Source organism: Leuciscus leuciscus, assembly GCF_965113295.1.
Source record: "Leuciscus leuciscus genome assembly, chromosome: 20".
Taxonomy (NCBI): Eukaryota; Metazoa; Chordata; class Actinopteri; order Cypriniformes; family Leuciscidae; genus Leuciscus; species Leuciscus leuciscus.
Genome location: NC_138744.1, coordinates 26,298,989 through 26,320,257, shown reverse-complemented (window position 1 = coordinate 26,320,257; position 21,269 = coordinate 26,298,989). Strand labels below are relative to the sequence as shown.

Sequence of the window (21,269 nt, the reverse complement as noted above, 5' to 3'; positions counted from 1 at the left end):
TATACATTGACACTGTGATTGTAACAAGTTTCCTTGCAATCAGTTTGTTCCTTTAACAGGAATTCCCAGCACATTTTTCACCACCACAATTTGCCTGCAACTACTGATAGAGACATTTCATTCTTACAGGATTCTGCAGAACAGGTAGAGATAAGAGAAAGACAACTCTCTCTCGTCTAGACGCACCAGTCATTTTCCACAGTCTGACCTCTGAGGCCTCTGACTCATTATCAGGACAGCCAGGTATCATGTCCTTCACAGCAGCACCGGGCCGAGGCCAATCAGCCCCTCTGCACCGATGATTATAGGACTGGGATAGAAGCTTTGCTGCTGGACTGACTCTGCTTAAATTCTGTCATAATAATAGAGCAAGTATGCACACAGTTTGCTTAAACTCTATTTATTGTATCAGAAAATGCTTTTAATTTTATGCAAATTGAAGTTACTTGTAGATAGAAACAGAATGCTTATTTAAATGATATATTTTGTAATCTCCTGTGGTAATGTGCTATAGGTGTTCACAGTGTTGTTTTTCAGAGATAAAGTGTAAACAGGTTTACAGAACATATAAAAATTATGAAATTAGGACCAATTTTCAAGCTAATCTAATGAACAAGCCCTTTGGAATGTAGAGTTCGATATATGTTTAGACCAATGGTTCACAATTGGTTTTGCTCCAAAAGCCAGACTGAGGATATCAAGTACCAAAAATGTTTGTTTGTGAAAAAGAAAATGTAAAATATATTAAAATGACCATGAACTACACATAGGCCAAACAATATGTCAAAATTTTGAAAATGCATAACCAACAGCGGAAGTGAGATTTACCAACCATGTAAAGTACTGGATCAAATAATACATTTGCATTAACAACACCAGCTGAGAACCACTGAAAGCAGACATGTGAACTTACTGAACTTACTTAATAGCTTCACACATGTCAAGTCCCATCTTCACACAGTTTTTGGCATGATTTGGCAAGGACTCTGGGAGGCCAGATACACAGTAATAACAGTCCCCTAGAATTTTTATTCGCATACATTCATTTTCCTGAAAGACAGAAACATTCAAGGACTTCAACAGTCAGAAAACATCTTGATAAGAACAACTCTTGGTAATCAATCTGCAACATTTGATTTGAGTTGTATTAAGTAATTTATTTTCCAAAGCAGAAGGAAATGGGGTAAAGCTATAACCATCTGAATCAATAAAGTACATGTCAGTTACTGGACTGAGGTGACTCATTTTCAGATTCAGTTTACCTTGGCAATCTGATCAAATTTGCCAAATAGTTCATTCAACATATGGACCAGCTCTCCCGGTGAGCAATCAGTGGCCAAGCGGGTAAATCCAACAATATCAGCATACAAAATACTGTAAGAGAATATACATTTGTGTGACACAGGAATGGAAAAGGACATACATAATTAAGATTTATATTTATATGCATCTGAAACTGTATAACTCTTTGTTTTTGTTTTGTTTTTTAAAGCAGAGAGTCTGATCCTTCTTTTGATATATTGCATGTTCAGATATTCATACAAGAAAATATTCTGGGAGCCATGAAAATTAGGTGAAAATTATAAAAAATGCTTGCGGTGGCTGGCAACTATTTTAAAAACGCCGGAGGGGAAAGAGTTAATTACTTCAGGATTATTTTATTTTCCATGCAACAGAACAAAAGAGTATAGCTAGTAGTAAAGTTCTCCTCAAACCATGTCAGAATGAACAGCAAGAACAGGAAACTCAGAATGTGTTTCTCAGGCTTTGTGCTATACAAACTATTTTGCATTCTTTTAAATCTCTGACCTTTTAATTTAAGTCCACTATTTGAAGCAGGTGGAGCAAATAAAGTTGTTCAGTCACATTCAATACAAGCAGGAGTGATGACAATTAATTAGCTCATTATTCAGCACAATCAAAAGAGCTCAAACCTGCATCAATTTTGAATAACTACAACATCTCCCCTTTCCAGGCTATGGCCAAACATACATACTGTAATTCATTTTAAGTCATGCGTTTCATTTGATATAGCTATTTGTTCATTGTGACTGTAGTGAGAAATTCTCATTTTGTGGTATGGGGTGACGCACCTGACATTGGTGTGACGTTGTACATATAAATTATGAAAGTTGTTGGTGTTTTCCACCTGACCAAACTTCGGCCCCTGTAGTCTCTGTATGATTTCAGCTTTCATCACTCGGGCAATGTGAGCAGGAAGCAGAGACAGCAACAGACGTTCCTGTAGCAAAAAACACCACACCGGGGAAGAGAGATAATTATATCTCATATAGCCTACACTCTTGTCTGGCTTGTCCCTTCAGTAAGTGCAGCAGAGACTTGACTCTGATATAAAAGCTTGCATTACATAAAAGACTGCTCACAGTCATCTGAACAAATGGATTGAAAAGAAATAAGTTATTAAAACACATGCTGTATGATTTACAGTAGGCCTATGCTCTTTTCAAAATTCTGGAAAGCTGGCATCATACTGTCACCCCCTAACAGACAAAGTTTCTTCTGTTGAGTCCGTGGAGGTCCGATATGTGCAAGTGAAAACATGAACACACTGGAGAGCTGCTTTATAGTAGAAAATGATCTTGTACTGATATGACAAATGATACACTGATTTTCATTTTTAATATGGTAAAACTGCTTGATTGTAAGCAATCTATTGTATAAAGTTGTAACAGATACCAGACTCTGGAGATAGAGGTTAAATTGAACCATAAGTTAGGCTTATCTAAGCCTAAGTTAGGTTTACGATGCTTTTGGGAAACGCTGCCCAGGTAAGTAGCACGGGTTATGAGTCCTTTTCCACATTGGAGACCAGACGATGAAGGAGATGAATGTGTGTGTATATATAGGGAGGATAATGAGTGCAGTGATGAGGAACAGGTGTGGCTGGCTAGAATTCTGGAGACAGTTGCTGTGTTCGAAATCGCCCCCTATACCCCCGAATGTACACTCGTTATTGTGGTGCATTGTGGGATTGAATGAGTGCACTCAATAATATCCCCTATGGTTTCGGACACCACAACAAATGGCTGTCCCTTAAAATAGTGCCCTATTTAAGGGCATAAGGGGGCGATTTCGGACACAGCCTGTAATCTTTGAGTGGCCGTGGTGGTGGAGCCTTGTGAAACCGTGACAAAATTGCTATATAAATAAACGTGACGTGACTACTAGAGTGCCGAATTGCAGATCTCATGCAAACGTTGCTATGACGATCAGATGCTTTTCTTATCCTTTATTTAAAAAATGCTTGCTGTTTTCTCAATTTTGTTGTGTGATTATTTTGTTATTAAGAGGAAACCCTGCAGCAAATATCTACATATTCATCTAAATGCCTCTCTCAAAATCTGCTATATTAGCTCTCTGGATGTGTTCAAATTATACCTTAGCACATTTTTGTGAAAATTCATGTCAAAGGCAGGTAATGTGAAATTCATCTGGGACTGATATAATTGGGTTACGGTGGACTTTTTTGAAAAGGAAAAAAACTAAGATTACCACATTAAAGTTTTTCAATTCAATTTCGATTTCCTCACAAGGCATAAAGTGTGAATGAGTTTAATTAGATCAAACAGGGACAGTCTGGTGGGTCATTATGAAAGCTTATGATAGCTTGACTCTGTGCTACAAGCAAAAGAAGGTTAATTGCCCAATAGGTCTGGTACATTTCCCCTAATCAACCATAATGAACTCATAAAAATCATTTTAAAAACCTGATCATTTTATTAGCATCTACATAAAAGCCATATACATTAATTTGAGCTGTGACAAATGCATCGTTATCCCTTTTTCCACAAATTAATGTGCTATACGATGAATCTAGGATCTACTGCAATAACATCAACAGCAGAAAACGCTGCAGCTGAGACCACTGAGCTGTGGAAAGCACAATTCATCACCCACAGCCTGAGAGGATATTCTTAAGAGGTTAATCCAGAGAAGTCCAGGGAGGCAATGTTTGACCTCTTGCAGAGCACATAGTCTGATGGAAGACAGCCAATACACCAGCAGCGGCCTTTAAACTTCACAGAGACAGCAGTGGGCTTCAGTCACACCATCTGCCTTTGTGGCCCTGTTTAAACTGGGAGCTGAAAACCAACATCACAGAAGCGTCCCGGTTTCCATTCGGTAGCAACTGGGCTGAGAGTAGGAGACCGCAAAGGTTTGCAGTATTTCAAAGAGGACCCACGGAGAACATAATGTCAAACATATGGACAAAGTAGTGAAAGTCTAGGTGACAAATCAATTTTAAAAACATTGTGTCCCTAATAGGTGTGATATGATAAAATACCAACTGATAAAATAATAGTCTCTTAACCTCCTATGATGTATCATGCAAACTTAATGTTTATTTAATCTACATGAACATTTTTGCAAATGTCTTCATATATTTGAAAGTACATTATATGTGTTTTGTTGGAAGCTTGTAAATGTTGTTTAAAATGGCTTCTTTTGTATCCCAGTAAGCAATAGCTGTCATTTCACCATCTAGGTTAACTATAGACCCGATATAATCGTCCGCTATGAGTTACCCACTTCTAGCCAAAATAACCTTGAATTTAGTTACATGTTGTTGTTTTTTTGCCAAAATAACTTGTGAGATCAGTCAACAGTGATTACAAGGTGTTTGGTTTCATTTCTTTGACATGTTATCTAATTAATGAGTCTATCCTTGGGCTATGGTTAGACGTCTATTAAATTTTCACTGACAGCCCAAATTTTGCCTTGTTTTAGCCTAGACGTCAGGGCTGTGTTTGGACGGCTATTAGACATCTTTTAATCGCAAAATTGCTTGCTGGCATGTTGATGGAATTTTCCTCTTGACAGTTCCTAGCTGGCCATGTTATTTTGAGGATGATGAAAAATGTTCAAACGGGTTCCAATAAACAAAAGGTTCTTTAATAAAGCAATCTTAAAGGTGCAGTAAGCGATTTCTGAGAAACACTGTTGAAAGTGGATCGAACCAAGCGCCACAACAGCAATATCAGCAGTAAGGGCGTGCTCATTAGGGGGAGGTGCCTGTGTTGCATAGCGTGTTCGTGAGTTTGGGGGCGGAGCTATAAAGGTAGGGGTGCAATCCTTTTGGGTAGGGGTATCTTTGTTTTGGTGATTTTGAAATATCAACATTATTTCTCAGAAATCACTTACTGCACCTTTAAATAATCCATAAGGCGAAAAGCTTTGTAACAGCGTGTATGGCATAAACAAATGAGCGTACATTTACACGTTCACATGATCAATATTAGACACTAACTGAATGTATAGGAGGAACATACATGCACAAGGTAATAGAACTCAAATGACAACAGGTGATGATGAGTTAATCAAAAACCGGGGAGACAAACAAGGGGTGGGAAACTGTAACAAATGAAAACAGGTAACTGAGAGAAACAAATGCAAAGTTCATGAAAACGAAACCCAAACATGCAGTTTGTGACATTACAACACAATCTCATGGCAATTCATATATATTTTACGAGGTGGCTAATTCGTACAAATTCGTAATTCGTTTTTGAAAGATTTGTCTAGCCGTGAGATCGGGTTGGACATTAGAACGTGGTGCAATCCTCTAGCCTGGATGCAAGCCAAACTTAGCCCCGCCCACAACATTTGAGGTTGGGAAGTTTGGTCTGGACTTGATCCGTTGTGGAGCAACTATGCTCGAACCAGAGCTGTTCGGACCAATCAAATTGTCAGGGCGGGCTTTATACGATGATGGACAGATGATCAACAGTAATGTAATCATCCACGTTACCAAAGAGCGCTTGGGTTGAATTTGTTTACAACAAAGATGGCTGCCACTGGAGAATTGAGATGTGTAGATTCCGCCATCGCGTCTGTTATAGAAGATATCGACAGCGCATTCATTTTAAAAGAGGAACAGAGAACCGCGATCAAGGCATTTGTCGATCGGAAAAATGAATGAAGAGCATATGTCACTTACTCCGTTGCTCTGATTGGTTGTAGGTCTATCCAATTGAGTGCAGATGCATTTTCTTTCATGGTTCGGTTGAAGCACGCCCCATAATCACAGCCCAATGGAGCAGTATCATATTCATATTCTGACTAGAATTTGAGTATGACGACATCAACGTAGCAATCCTCTGAAAGTAGTCCTAAAATAAATGCTTAAATAAAGTATTTTTTTTTTATGTCACGTGGGGATGGAAACCTAGATGGTCTAATTTTCTAGTGAATTTAGAGATAAAGTTGGTCTAGACTGAATTATTTATTTTTTTTTGGAGTTTTTTTTTGGGGAGTTTTTTCAGTGGTGGCGCTAGGGCTGGGCTAAGGGGGCTTAAGCCCAGAATGTTTTTAGTAAAGTCCCGAATATTTTGTTACCTTGTCTTTCTCATAGAGCAAAACAATTAATCAGAAAAACAAATGTGAATAAGATTACAGCTGCCGCGATTACCTAATCATGGAAAGTGCATACAGTTTTATTTATATTTTACCCTTTGCATTAAAGGTACTTAAAATGTGCTTTTGCAGTGTTGAGCATTGAAGCCAATCACAGACATGTCTGTTGAACACTCAATCATTTAAATGAGTCGCAGTGCTTAAGATGTGTTTTGCGCTAGCTCACCGAGTTCTACACTTTTCGCAAACTTGTCATTATTATTGGAATTATATTCTTATGCAAATAAGAGATTCACTGCAATGTATTTGATATTCTTGATGCTGCTCTGATGCACTCCATTACGCACCGCTCTGTTTGTTGTTAGGATGACTAAAAGTTCAGCAGTCTAGCTCATCAATGTCAAAATGATTAAAGGCGGCGGGGCTTACCGTTCACAGAAGGATGTTAAAAGTGAACGAATGCCTGGAAAAATGCAAGTAGATAAACATTTAATATTTGACAACTCTTTTACAATAGAAATGTTCAACTACCGACAGTATCCGGTGACGCAAATTATTCAACTTATTATTATTTTTATTGTTATTTTTTTTGCTGCAACAGCAAAACAGCAAAACAACAATATGGTTGCAGCTTTTGGATATAGAAAATTACTGTAACAGATTGTTTATAGGCTATAGGCTTTACAACAGCTCTTGGATAAAGTTCTACACGTCCGCATCATGTTGTTTTCTTTCTTTTTCAAAGGCATGACATTTTGTAGTCATTTTGAATGTACACAAATAAAAATATACATTTTACTGTTTCGAATGACAGAGTATGAAACGATAAAGTATAGGCTATTAAGTTATTTCCCCAACTGAGGAACAAATTCAAGTGATGGCGCCGGCGAATCGCGATATTAACAACATCGGTTCACTTCTGGCATTAACTTGACATCACAGCCGGTTCATTATTAAATGATTATTAATTCCTGTTCAGTATTAAACTTTGGACCGAACGAAAGATGCGCAAACCCAACTTTGCGGTATAGTTTCAGTTTCGATTCAAATAAATTCGTTTAGGCTTGGCGTTAAAAATAGGCTAAAAGTTGTTTGTAATAAAGGGCACAATGGGCTATTTTTATAGACTACTGTGTATTTATTATTATTATTATTATTATTATAAGTGGTTACTTATTTTTCATTTCTTCTTGTTTTCTGATACCATTCATTTAAGGATTTGGCTAGCCAGTAAGGGGAAGTAAAATACGCATAGCCTATATGTTATTAATAGTGTTTATAATGTTAATGTTGTATTTTATTTACAGGTCTTTTACACTATTTCTGAATAGACTAGCCTAATAATAAAATGCGTCTTTCCCTCTCAACATGACTGAGTGCGCCACGCACAAGCTCGCATCCTTGAGATATAAATTATAGGCCGATACATTTTAATAAAAAAAGGCCTACATCATAAAACTCAGAAGAGTATGTATTTTAATATCTCTGATGTTCTCTGTTCTCTGGTTGTTAGACAGTAAGTCTGAATGACAGTTCATGCATGAACGTTAGGACTACAGTCAATACCTTTTTGTAGCTATTGTTTAAAATATTTAATTTACAACGAATTATATTGATTTATATCTTAATTTATTATTATTATTATTATTTAAAACTTACTGGACGAGGGCGACAATGGTAGGCCAACAGTCGTCATTTACCCTGTATACAGTATATCTATACAGAAGAAAGACCTGTCTAGGCTCTTCGGTACGGGTTGTGTCGAACCATTCGTTAGTCTGGTTGTTTGATGAGAAAAAGATGAAATGTAGTTGCAATAAATGCGTTAAGAATCCGTACAACTGCAGCAGAGGATGACTATTTTATTCTGCAGTGCGGAACTGAGGAAGAGCTGATGACGGAACAGTTTGATCAAGATAAATAGCAATCTTGTGAACTTTACTTCTTTAAAAAAATGTTTCCTTCATCTCAGTAGCAGAAGATTATTAGCCTGTTGTTTATTTTTTATCAATACACATACAAATACAAAGTTTATTAAAAGTAGGCCTATATTCAAACTTAATACAATTATTTGAATTGTGACTAAAATATGCCTCTAAGTCTTGTCTTTAATAGCACCTTGCTTGAGATTTTTGCTAAAATATACACTTCAAAACATGTCAAAAAACAACATAAATGATATATACATCATCCATATTTCCACATTTGTATTAATGACGCTATAACGCAAACCGAAAGTTTCTCGTGCCCACGCGAAAGTTTCTCGTGCGCACGCAATAGTTTCTCGTGCGCACGGGATAGTTTCTCCTGCGCACGCGAAAGTCCTATTTTTTTTTTTTTTTTACAGGTCCCCTCAGGGGCTCCGTAGATTCATGTAGAGAGAATGTATGCATACTTAAAAATACAATATTATTTGCAAATACTTTAAATAATTTCACTAATACAATAAGCCTTTCTTTTTCTTTATTCCCTTAAATCGCTTTTATAATTAATTAATTCCTTTAAATAAAAATACCCAATTTTAGTTTGGGCTAAAGCCCCGAATATCCACTGACCTTAGAACCGCCCCTGTGTATAAGTATACATACATGAAAGAGATTGCTGTAATAGTAGAAATTAAAATATGTTAAACTTTCCCCCCAAAAAAATCTATATGTAAAAGTAAGATGTGGAATTACCAGTAAATGCATAATTTAATTTATATTGAATGTAAGGGTCTCTCAATTCCCAGTTATTCAGTGATTCTTCGTGCAGTTACATAAAATAAAATAAAAGACTTTACAAAAGAAGCCATAATTAAACTTAACATTTACAAGCTTCCATGCAATGTACAATATACACACATAATGTACTTTAAAAAATATAAAGACATTTGCAAAAATGTGCATGTAGATTAAATAAACATTAAGTTTGAGTGATACGTCAAGGAGGTTGAGGGACTATTATTTTTACACTAATCTAATCTAGTTCTGTCATTCTCTCAGCAAACGAACAGATAATACAAAAGATTTCTGGTATTATCAGTATTAGTTCACTGCTAAATTCCCCAATGTTAAGTCACTATCAGCATTCAGTGGTTTGCCAAAGAAAATATGAAATATCTCAGTTTTTGAGACTGTTTGGCAGGTCTTTCAACTTCAGCCATAGCCAGCTGATAAATCATGACTTCAGAACTGAGAGAAAGTAAAGCAAGATTGATACTGAACCTGCTGACGCTTCTCAAACTCCAGTTTGATGGGTGATTTTATACAGTTGCAAGTGTCTTGATATGTCTGCTTTAGCGCCAGTTCCATCAGGTGTTTATGGTATGCTCCTGCCAGGTTCCCACATATGAAAATTATGATATTTGCCAGGATCTAGAGAAAAAAAAAAAAAAAAAAAAAAAACAATAGTGGATATTCTGTAAATAGGATGATACCACAAAAAAAAAAAACCTCTAAGCTATTTATTTGTCTGTCTGTCTGTCTGTCTATCTATTTTTTTATTTTTGTCAAAGTTGAAATCACTTTGAATTACTACTGAAGTTCAGATTTCATTGCTTCATGTACACAAAATGCTCTTTGGAACATTTTCATAACACGGACCATCAGATTTTGACGTCTACAATAAATGTAATTAAAATTAACATAAATTATTATTTTTGAAACTGTTATGCTGATGATGATATAATTTGTATTTAAATAACTGTGTCATTTTGAATAGTGAAGCAGGATTGTGCAAGGAATCAATTTCCAGTCCAGAAATATTTCATTGACCCCAGCTTTGCAGCACTTCTCATACAACACTTCAGCTGCTTAAATTTTCCATTCCAGTTTCAAAAAGCTCTTGTAGAATGATTTTCGACAAGAGCTTTGCTAACCCAATCAAATGTTCAGCATGGAGGGGACTTTGGTTATTGTAGTCGGTATTAGCAGCAGAGAGAAGTGCTTAAGCCCTCAACTTTTCCTACTGTTAGTGTTCAGACCTCTTTTTTCTTACTTCTCTTTCATACTTCCTCGTTCAATTACCACCCCAGTGGTAAAGTCCTTCGGTTTCTTCATCTTTTCAATCTCACTATTCAACAGTCGGATGAGAACAGTGCATCAAAGGCTTAGCTCCATGAAATATTTTTTAATTGCTCTTGGACATCCCTTTCATTTAGGTCACTATAGAAAGAGTCCTAAACTCATCTTGGTTGTCACACTTTGGACCATGAAAACTTCAAAAGGCATCAGCCACTGACATGGATGGAATGAAAGTAAAGAGTCAGCCACAGTCAGAAAGCACAATGGTATGTGTCATACTCATGAACTAATGAAAACAATATTTTGTGACTTTCATTTTTTTTTATTACACAAAAAACTAATCAAAACCGATCTGAATGTGATTCTGAATTACTTATTTGTTGCATGGTATTTCTTTGTTCTTTTCGTTTCGTTTTTTTAAAGAAAGAAAGTGTACTGTCTTTTGTGGGTTTAGGTGAGGGGAAATGTTTGTACTGTTAGTATTTTAGACAAAAATACATAATTTGTTTCAATAAGAATCCCATGAGGTCTCAGATAGATATGATAAAAGACACCAAAACACACATAAGAGAAAAATCATTTATCTGGTTCTAAAAAAACTTTTAAAATATATTTCTGTATATGGACTTTTTTATGTTTTTCAAACATTAACTCTTTTCTGGTAAACTCTTTTCTGTGGCAATTTCATTTGAACAGAATCATTAACCATTAACATACCTAAAAACATCTATTACTATGTTACATACATAACCGTTCAGCATATATTAAGATGGTGATTAAGATTAAGATTAAGATGGTGGTGTTGATATATTAATATATTAAAAATATATTAAGTAACACAAATAAATGCACGACATTAAATCAACAAATATGTGTAACTTTATTCTTAACTTATGAAGATGATGTAGATGAGGAAGATGATGTTGCCAGTACTATTTCCGAGCACATCTGGTATGTTTAGAAATTTCAGAACTATATTCATTGTGTCCCTTGACTCTAATGGTTAAGGGGAATATTAATGTGGACTTTTAATAGGTCATGCAGGATGTTGTTTATATAAAAACTTAAAGTCGTAATCAAGGTAATCAATCAGACATGTTATTCAAGCTTATGCCAATCAGTGACAAACCATAGCCATTTAAAGGTGCCCTAGAATGTGAAATTGAATTTATCTTGGCATAGTTAAATAACAAGAGTTCAGTACATGGACATGACATACAGTGAGTCTCAAACACCATAGTTTTCTCTTTCTTATTTAAATCTCGTTTTTGAAAAACACCCCTGAAAAACAGGTGAATCTCCACATAACACCAACTGTGACGCAACAGTTGGGATCATTAATATGTACGCCTCCAAAAATGTGCATATGCTAGCCCATGCTCAGTGCCAGGCGAAACTGCACAGCCGAATCATCAGAAGTTCTGCAGGTGAAGAAACAAGCAGGAGGAGGATCATAGGGAAAATGGCAGATCTATCTATAATCTATCTATATATAATCGGATACCGCTACAGTTTAATTCGAAGTTGTTAGTTGCTCTGCCCATTTCACCGTGGACTTTTTTTCTAACCTGGAACAATATCAAGCAGCCAGGCTTCTCTCGGCGTCTCATACTGACGAAGGGGGCAATTTCAACTAACGTTATATTCCCGCAAGCGGTAAGTAGTGATTTTACTAACGGTAATTTACACTGTGTTATTTAGATCCAGCGCGATATTGTTTTTTTACTCGAGAGACATTGTGGCTTGCAAACGAGCGAACGAAGCATGGCAGTTGCTCAGTGTTTGGATGTACAAATGAACACAAACATATATTTTTTAGCTCCTTCATCCGAGCCTCTGGAGAACCAGTGGGTTATGTGAATTTCTGATGTGTAATTGTTCAAATTCAGACAGATAATCTTTCTCTCAAAGTCGTTCAACACTATTTATGCATCAGTAAATCGCGTTGCAGTGATAAGATCTTCATTCATGCAATCAACAGACTGTCATCTGCTCAATGCTCACTGCAACCTTTTATGTGATGGGAATAGATCTAAATACTTAAAAAACTTCTCACGATTTATTAATCCCGATAGCTGTAATAGTAAAAACGTATAAAAGCTGTAATAGTAAAAGTTTTCCTGATAGCTCTACATTTAATGCCAGATATTTCATATGCAAGCATGTCAGCCAATCACAGCAGAGGGCGTTTACACTGAAGTCTCACAGCAGACACGCCCCTTCAAACTGAGTGTTCAAATCAAAGGATAAAATCAGGCTAGGAAATATGCCTTTTATTTCTAAATTATAACAAATTTTGATCTAAAAAAACATACTAACATTATAAGGGCACACTAGGAAACATTATAAAATAATAAAATAATCCATTCTAGGGCACCTTTAAGCAAAAATCATATTGGATATTTAACTGGTGAATTTCAAAGCTTTTGGAAACAGATTTAAGATTTTAAAGGGATACTCCACTTTTTTTGGAAATACTGTAGGCTCATTTTACAACTCCCCCAGAGTTAAACAGTTGAGTTTTACCGTTTTCGAATCCATTCAGCCGAACTCCGGGTCTGGCGGTACCACTTTAAGCATAGCTTAGCATAGATCATTGAATCGGACAGGACCATTAGCATCTCTCTAAAAAAAATGACCAAAGAGTTTCGATATTTTTTAAAACTTGACTCTTCTGTAGTTACATCCTAAGACCGACGGAAAATGAAAAGTTGCGATTTTCTAAGCTGATATGGCTAGGAACTATACTCTCATTCCTGTGTAATAATCAAGAAACTTTGCTGCCGTATCCGCTTTTTTTTACTGGTCAATTTTGAGATTTTTTTATATTTGTCTTCAATAACATGTCTTCTTTCAGACTGTGGTGAATAAAAGTCAGAAATCCACATTTAGGTCTTTATTATGACCGCCGCTAGCGTAGCTAGCGAAAGCGGTCATATAGGGATTGTCAAAGGTTTTTTTTTTGGTTTTTTTGTCATCTACTGAATTTTTCGTCAACGATACCAGGGACACCGAAACACCGGGGAACATGAAATTTGGTGGGCATGTAGCCCCACTAGACTTTTACGGAAAAATTTCATTTGGTCCCCTGGGCCACTCCCCCCCCCCGCGCTGGGCCCCCCCAAACCCAAAAAATTCTGTTTTTCCCAAATAACTACCTGAACCGTGGCACCGAGGATGAAGACATTTTTATGGTATGTTGGTCTTAAGGGCCCACATCAACCTAGCCCATAATCGATTGTCAAAGTTTTTTTTTTTTTTTTTGTCATCTACTGAATTTTTCGTCAACGATACCAGGGACACCAAAACACCGGGGAACATGAAATTTGGTGGGCATGTAGCCCCACTAGACTTTTACGGAAAAATTTTGTTTGGTCCCCGGGGGGGGATCTTTTACGCGAGACGCGCGAGATACACCCGCTACCCACACACACAGGACAATGGAGGAAATCGAGTGTATGCTGTTTTTGGATGTTTTTGTTTTTGTTGTTTTTTATTCAGGATACTCCGTCTGGCGCGTGCAATGATGACGCAGTGAATAGTGACGATTCTCTCTGACCAATCAGCAGTCTGCTGTGTTTTCACGTCACATTTTAGTATCGCCTCAGCTCGCTCAGAACCGCGCCGGAGGTGGTACGAAAAAAAGTACCTGGAAGCAGGTACAGGTACAACTTTTACACAGTGGAAAACCAAACAGAGCCGAGTCGAGTCGAGCCGAGCCGAGCCGAGGCGAGCTGGTACTGTGTAGTGGAAAAGCGCCATTATCGGCCTGTAGATGGTGGTGTTGAGCGAAGGGTTGCTGGTTTAGGATGATACTGTCACACACACACATGCAGAAATACAAACAAACGCAAGCATGCACACACACTGACATCCACACGCACAGACACACACCCATACACACACATACAAATCCACATGCACAGACACACACACACAAACACACGCGCACACACATGTACGCACGCATACATACACGCACAGACACACACACACACACACACAGACACACACATACACAAACACACACACATACACACACACACAGACAGACATGCACATACTACTACTTTTTTTAGGTATATACATAAACACGCAATACAGCCAAATTGCTCCACGTCATTTATTTTTGTGGAAAGCCAGTGCAGGCCTGAGCGGCGGTCATATTTTGTACCGCCATGCGGTACATCTAGTTTTACTACACTTTGTCTGTTTGCGTCAGTAGATTTTGCATAAATTCAACAAAAGTTGTCGTTGTAAATCATCCCGCCGATCCACGATCTCTGTCTGCTCCCTGTCATCACACGCACCGCTGGAAAGCTCTCTCTTCACTGTACAATGCTGTCGGATCCAAATATGTTCATTTCCTTTTTATCAGCAACCAATCGTGAAAGTAAAAGGGCTGAATGCGCAATCTCATTGGCTGATGATAAATCTTTAAAGCCCGTTTTCTCAAAATGACCTTTCTCTCATAGCTTGGCTAACGTCAGACGCCATCTCATTGAGACATGGTCTGGGAACCATATGTTCATTTTCTCGTATTTGAGGCGTGGTTTACGAATGCCCAGAGCCGTTTATTGGGCGCTACGAATGTCTATCAAATGCGCCTGTACGTAGCTCATAGCCAATCGTTTCAATTATACCAGATGACGTATGTAGAGCGGCAGAAATTCGAAGAGGAAGAAGACGAAATAAACTTGCGTTCTAAACTACTTAGAACACTATCTAAGGCTGCATCGAAAGGTAACTTCACGTCTGATGCCATGTTGGATCCATAGATATAAACAAACTGCTTCGGTGTGTCGCATAAATGTCGTCATCGTCTTGCTGCTCCCTCCCCGTTCTGTGATTGGATCCCTTTTTGAGGGGAAAATCTGGTCCATGGTGTCCAGGCTGCCTAGCAGTGTGAATAAAATCGCGCTGCGCTCAAGGCAGCATGGGGAAACCCAGGCTATTTCTCTCATACTCCAAGTTCGAAATCTCCACTTCAGTAGCATCTACACTCACCTAAAGGATTATTAGGAACACCATACTAATACTGTGTTTGACCCCCTTTCGCCTTCAGAACTGCCTTAATTCTACGTGGCATTGATTCAACAAGGTGCTGAAAGCATTCTTTAGAAATGTTGGCCCATATTGATAGGATAGCATCTTGCAGTTGATGGAGATTTGTGGGATGCACATCCAGGGCACGAAGCTTCCGTTCCACCACATCCCAAAGATGCTCTATTGGGTTGATATCTGGTGACTGTGGGAGCCATTTTAGTACAGTGAACTCATTGTCATGTTCAAGAAACCAATTTGAAATGATTCGAGCTTTGTGACATGGTGCATTATCCTGCTGGAAGTAGCCATCAGAGGATGGGTACATGGTGGTCATAAAGGGATGGACATGGTCAGAAACAATGCTCAGGTAGGCCGTGGCATTTAAACGATGCCCAGTTGGCACTAAGGGGCCTAAAGTGTGCCAAGAAAACATCCCCCACACCATTACACCACCACCACCAGCCTGCACAGTGGTAACAAGGCATGATGGATCCATGTTCTCATTCTGTTTACGCCAAATTCTGACTCTACCATCTGAATGTCTCAACAGAAATTGAGACTCATCAGACCAGGCAACATTTTTCCAGTCTTCAACTGTCCAATTTTGGTGAGCTCGTGCAAATCTCTTTTCCCTATTTGTAGTGGAGGTGAGTGGTACCTGGTGGGGTCTTCTGCTGTTGTAGCCCATCCGCCTCAAGGTTGTGCGTGTTGTGGCTTCACAAATGCTTTGCTGCATACCTCGGTTGTAACCAGTGGTGTAGTCTACGTGATACGCAGGTATACGCCGTATACCCACTAGAAAAGGCCAAGGATTTGCGTATACCCACTTAAAAAAAGCATGAGGATACGTATCAACTTCGTTTTGTGTCAGAACTTTCACACTTTCATTCATAAATTCACCCCGTCTGTGTTTGCGAAGCGACGGATCGAATCGCGGAATCCAGTCACAAATGGAACTTGCTATATAAAGCAGAACGTCACGAAATTAGGCTATTTTTGAATGAATAAATCAAAAGTAGCTGCTGTACAATGAATCAAATCTCGATATGGACTAGTGTCTATGAATATTAAAGCTAAAAGAGACTGCAATTGTTCTACGCGTCTTTGGGAATGAGCGCTCAGTGTATGCTCCACTACACACACACACACACACACACACACACAGAAGCACGCGTGACTCACGCTCGTGGTGTTTTCAGCGGTTCACTGTATGAGACATGATGTAGGCTACAGCACATGTGCATTTCATCGCAGAGCTGCTATGAGAGTCACTTGATGAGAATTTCACCATTTCATTTGATAAAACTATCGTCATTCATTCGTTTCATACACACAGAAACTGTTATGTCTTTACGACAACCTGTCAAAATAAAAGTTCTGTATAACTTGAAGAAATTATAACAGAAATATATTACTATTGCACAGAGTATACTTCAGGCCTAATAATAATAATAATAATAATAATAATAATAATAATAATAGTTTATTAAAACACACAGAAACTCAAATGTCTACAACCCACCAAAATAAAAGTTCGGTCTAACTCAAATTAATTAGAAAGGAATTGCACAGTAAAATGTATTTTAAAATAACATTTTTTTCAAAAACACCATTTCTAAAAGTAAATTTGTATTTGTGCCTATAATGTTTTTTGTTTTTTTTATTGTTGATAATTGTCAACTGATAAAACCTGTGCTTCAGGGACCATATTCATATAACAAATAAATAAGTTGATAACACTTAGTATTTCATAATGCTCTCAATTACATGTCGATGCATACTGTATGCATCAGTGAGTGTGGTGGTGCTTATGGGGTGACGCTCTGGGCTGGGTGAGTATGGGGGGGGGGTGAGTATGGGGGGGGGGGGGGGGGGGGGGGGGCTGGGGGTGTTATATTAGAGTATACTCACTACAAAAAACTAGACTACACCACTGGTTGTAACGAGTGGTTATTTCAGTCAAAGTTGCTCTTCTATCAGCTTGAATCAGTCGGCCCATTCTCCTCTGACCTCTAGCATCAACAAGGCATTTTCGCCCACAGGACTGCCGCATACTGGATGTTTTTCCCTTTTCACACCATTCTTTGTAAACCCTAGAAATGGTTGTGCGTGAAAATCCCAGTAACTGAGCAGATTGTGAAATACTCAGACTGGCCCGTCTGGCACCAACAACCATGCCACGCTCAAAATTGCTTAAATCACCTTTCTTTCCCATTCTGACATTCAGTTTGGAGTTCAGGAGATTGTCTTGACCAGGACCACACCCCTAAATGCATTGAAGCAACTGCCATGTGATTGGTTGATTAGATAATTGCATTAATGAGAAATTGAACAGGTGTTCCTAATAATCCTTTAGGTGAGTGTATATACACCAAACTTTCCAGTCTTGTACCTAGTTATATTATGAAGACATTTACAGAGGGATTTGTAAATATATTATTCCTAGCCTGATTTATATAACATTTTATTCCAAAAAACATGGCGAAAATCATTTTTTGAAGGCTATTGACAGTATATTCTGATTTACAGGATAGCAAAAGTAGATATCCATAAATCCCTCTGTATTTTTTTTCCCCATCTAATATGTGAACACAATGAAAAAATAATTTTTAACCTGGCTTTATCCAATACTCAGATTTAGTTTTTTAAAATATATACAAATTAGCGCATATTTAATTAGATATTGCCTAATTTGCATATTTAAACATTAAATTACAGAAAACTTGTAAAACATTCTTTTCTCATCTTAATGTAGGTAATCAACTGGGAAAGTTTCATGGTGATATCTGCTGGTTAAAATGTTGTGTCTCGCCTTAAACACTCTTTTTAAAATGGTAAAAATTATTTGTAAGGAGTTTAATCATACAACATTTTGATGTCCAGATGTTATCTGCAAGCATGTGAGACGGCCAATGAGCTAAAGTAAACAAACAGTGTTATAATTTATTTGTAAAAGATGTACAACATTCATCTGCTGTCTATGAATAAATCATGGATGATTCATTGCTTTCAGAGAGGTGGTGAAGCTTCTTATTCTGACATGAGTGGGATTACATACAGAAAAGATTCTGCTTTCTGACTGATGGATGGAGAATTAATCTATTTATATAAAAAGAGACAAAACTGTGTTTTGAGTGTAATGGAACCAATTATTCCAATTGATGATAAACTGTAAAGCTGATAACAAAAATAACACAAAAAAACCACACTTGGTAAGTAAGTCATTACTCACCATTAAAAATTGGTTTTCACTGTCAGAAAGCATAACAGTTTTGTAAAACAAAGACAATACCAGACAAAGGAGAATGTAAACGAATTAACTAAAAGTAAACAACTGTGTAATTAATCAAAAACCATGGTAACCAATAATGAGCAGGAACATAGGAACAAAGGAAACAGACACACAGGAAAACATGGAACAAGTCCATAGAACAGAACATAAACCTGACAATCACACATCTCATACATTTATTTAATAATAATAAAAAAAAATATTAAAAAAATATTCTTTTTTTTGAAAATGGACACAATTAAATTTCCATGCTGGTTTAAAAACATTATCCCCCAGTTTTAAGACTAGTCCCAGACTAAAATGTATTTTTGAGCTGTTTTAACTGAAAGCAACTTGCACTGATACATCTTAAAATATGTCAGTGCCACTGTCTCAAGATGCACTCCAGTAATGTTTTATTTATTTTTTCTAGGGCATGTTTATAAAGGTTAGATGTCCAAATTGAACTGAGGAACCAGGCCAAAATTTACAATCAGCAGAAGGGAGGGAAATGTCTCAGGTTACCCATGTAACCATGGTTCCCTGAGACATTTCCCTCCCTTCTGCTGATTGTACATTTTGGCCTGGTTCCTCAGTTCAATTTGGACATCTACACTTTGGGGAACGATATTCCCACTTCGCCATGCTAACAAAATGCCTATCCTTAGTGTGAAGCAATTAGGCACAGCTCAGGACATGCGTGCTCGGGACCCTGGGGTGGCCGGAAGGTCCAGGCTATAAAACCTCACAAATGTATGTGGGGAGGACCATTCTGCTGCATCACATACTGTACATCTTGAAAGGGATGCCCCCGACAATAAATCTCTTGAAGATCCCAGACCTTGTGTGGAATGTGCTCTAAGTAGCAGAGGTGAAGACAGCCAGCGCACTTCATAAGTCTTTGAGATAGCCTCGACAATCCACCTGCTTATAGTCTGCTTGGTAGCCAGGCAGCCCTTGTTAAGCATACCAAAAGCTGGTCAGATTTTCTCCACAAAATTCTTGAAATCTCAAGAACCCTGACCGGGCAAAGTAACTGCAACTTCCCTTGTCCAGCCGACACTTGAGGAGGATGAATGGCCTGAAGGACTACCGGCCGGGCCACATTAGTGGGTACCTTAGGTACATAACCCGGTCTCGGGTAAAGAATCGCCTTCACTCCACCTGGAACAAACTCCAAACAGGAAGAAGCAACGGGCAAGGCCTATAAGTCTCCTACTCTCTTGAGAGACGTCGTTGCCAACAGAAATGCCATTTTTAAAGGCTAGACACTTGTCCGATGCAGAGTCCAAAGGCTTGAAGGGTGCCAAGGATAACCTTTCTAGTACCACGGTTCGATCCCATGTAGGCATTCTAACCTGGGCCGTAGGCCTCATCCTCAGAGTACCACAGAGGAAACGAGGAATCAGATTATGCCTTCCCAAAGAGCTACCATCTAGCGGTGCATGGAACTCAGCCACTGCTGCCACATACACTTTAACCCCCTGAGGTCTACGGTATCGCCGGCGATACCAGCTCGCTTTTTTTTTATTAGTGTAAAAGAAACTCATAAATACTCTGTTGACTTTGATTTTCCATAGGAGTTTCATACATCAATCGATTCTGTTAAATGTGTATTATTTTTGTGTATACTCACAATAAAAACAAAGTGTTGTGCTTTTTGCCAAATAAAGAAAAATAAACACGAAGCGAGTTCTGCCTTCTCTCTGCCAGTGAAGTCCATTCTGAAACGCGTCCGAAAATTAACAATAACTCAGCGAATACTCAGTCAAACAGACATACAGACACACAGGCATGAAGCTTGAATTCTCTTCTTTTAAATGAAGTAATTTATATAAAAAGCTAATATTCTCATCTTGTGAAATCTGTATTAAAAGAGAGCGATTCCAGTCGAGCTCATCTCATCTCATTACGTTATAATCGGCCACGCCCACGGAGAGCGCGCGCTATTCAAACGCAAATGGTTGAGGCAATCCTGTGAACGCCCCCATCAGCTCGAGAAAACACACAAGTTTATTTAGATCATTGTTTACACCGTCTTGCAGCGCTGTGAGGAATAATACTAATGGAAAATGTCCCTCAGAAGTGCGGGTATATCGAGGAGCGAGCTGAGGAATACTGTAAGTTTTTTCCTTCTTACGTGAATTTCTTCACGTGGGTTTCTGTTTATGAATGAATAAACGGCAGAGATGCGCGCTGTTTACCACAGCTGGCAAAGACAGTTTAAATTTAAATCGCGTGTGTGAATGAATGATGATGTTTTAGCAAACTGCATTGCTATACTGAGATAAGTAAACATCGACTGAATGTTGAAATAAAATGTAGGCTATTTGTATAAGCAACGTATTAAACTGCAAATTAACAATATGCCCTAATATTTCATGAAAACAAAGTTACAGTCAGACGAAATATGAAAGACAACATTTTGTTGACTAGATTTGGGTACAGTTTTTACTGTAGAATATACTGCCACATCAAATAAGCTTTTGTTTAGCAATTTCTATATATAAAATACTATTTTTGTCAAAAAAAAAGTCATCAACTAAGATGTTAGCTGTGCCAATGTTGGTTAT

The 21,269-nt window shown here is 37.9% G+C and overlaps 1 protein-coding gene across 1 annotated transcript in view; it reads right to left on the bottom strand.

The window, feature by feature from the left end:
- The window catches only part of adcy2a (adenylate cyclase 2a), a 190,660-nt gene that overhangs the window by 39,407 nt on the left and 129,984 nt on the right, over positions 1 to 21,269 (bottom strand). The window contains exons 4-7 of the mRNA XM_082150260.1: positions 9,582 to 9,731; positions 2,094 to 2,242; positions 1,263 to 1,374; positions 923 to 1,050 (exon numbers count right to left, since the gene is read on the bottom strand). Coding sequence (XP_082006386.1) covers positions 923 to 1,050; positions 1,263 to 1,374; positions 2,094 to 2,242; positions 9,582 to 9,731 — 539 coding nt within the window. The remainder of the gene's footprint in view (positions 1 to 922; positions 1,051 to 1,262; positions 1,375 to 2,093; positions 2,243 to 9,581; positions 9,732 to 21,269) is intronic.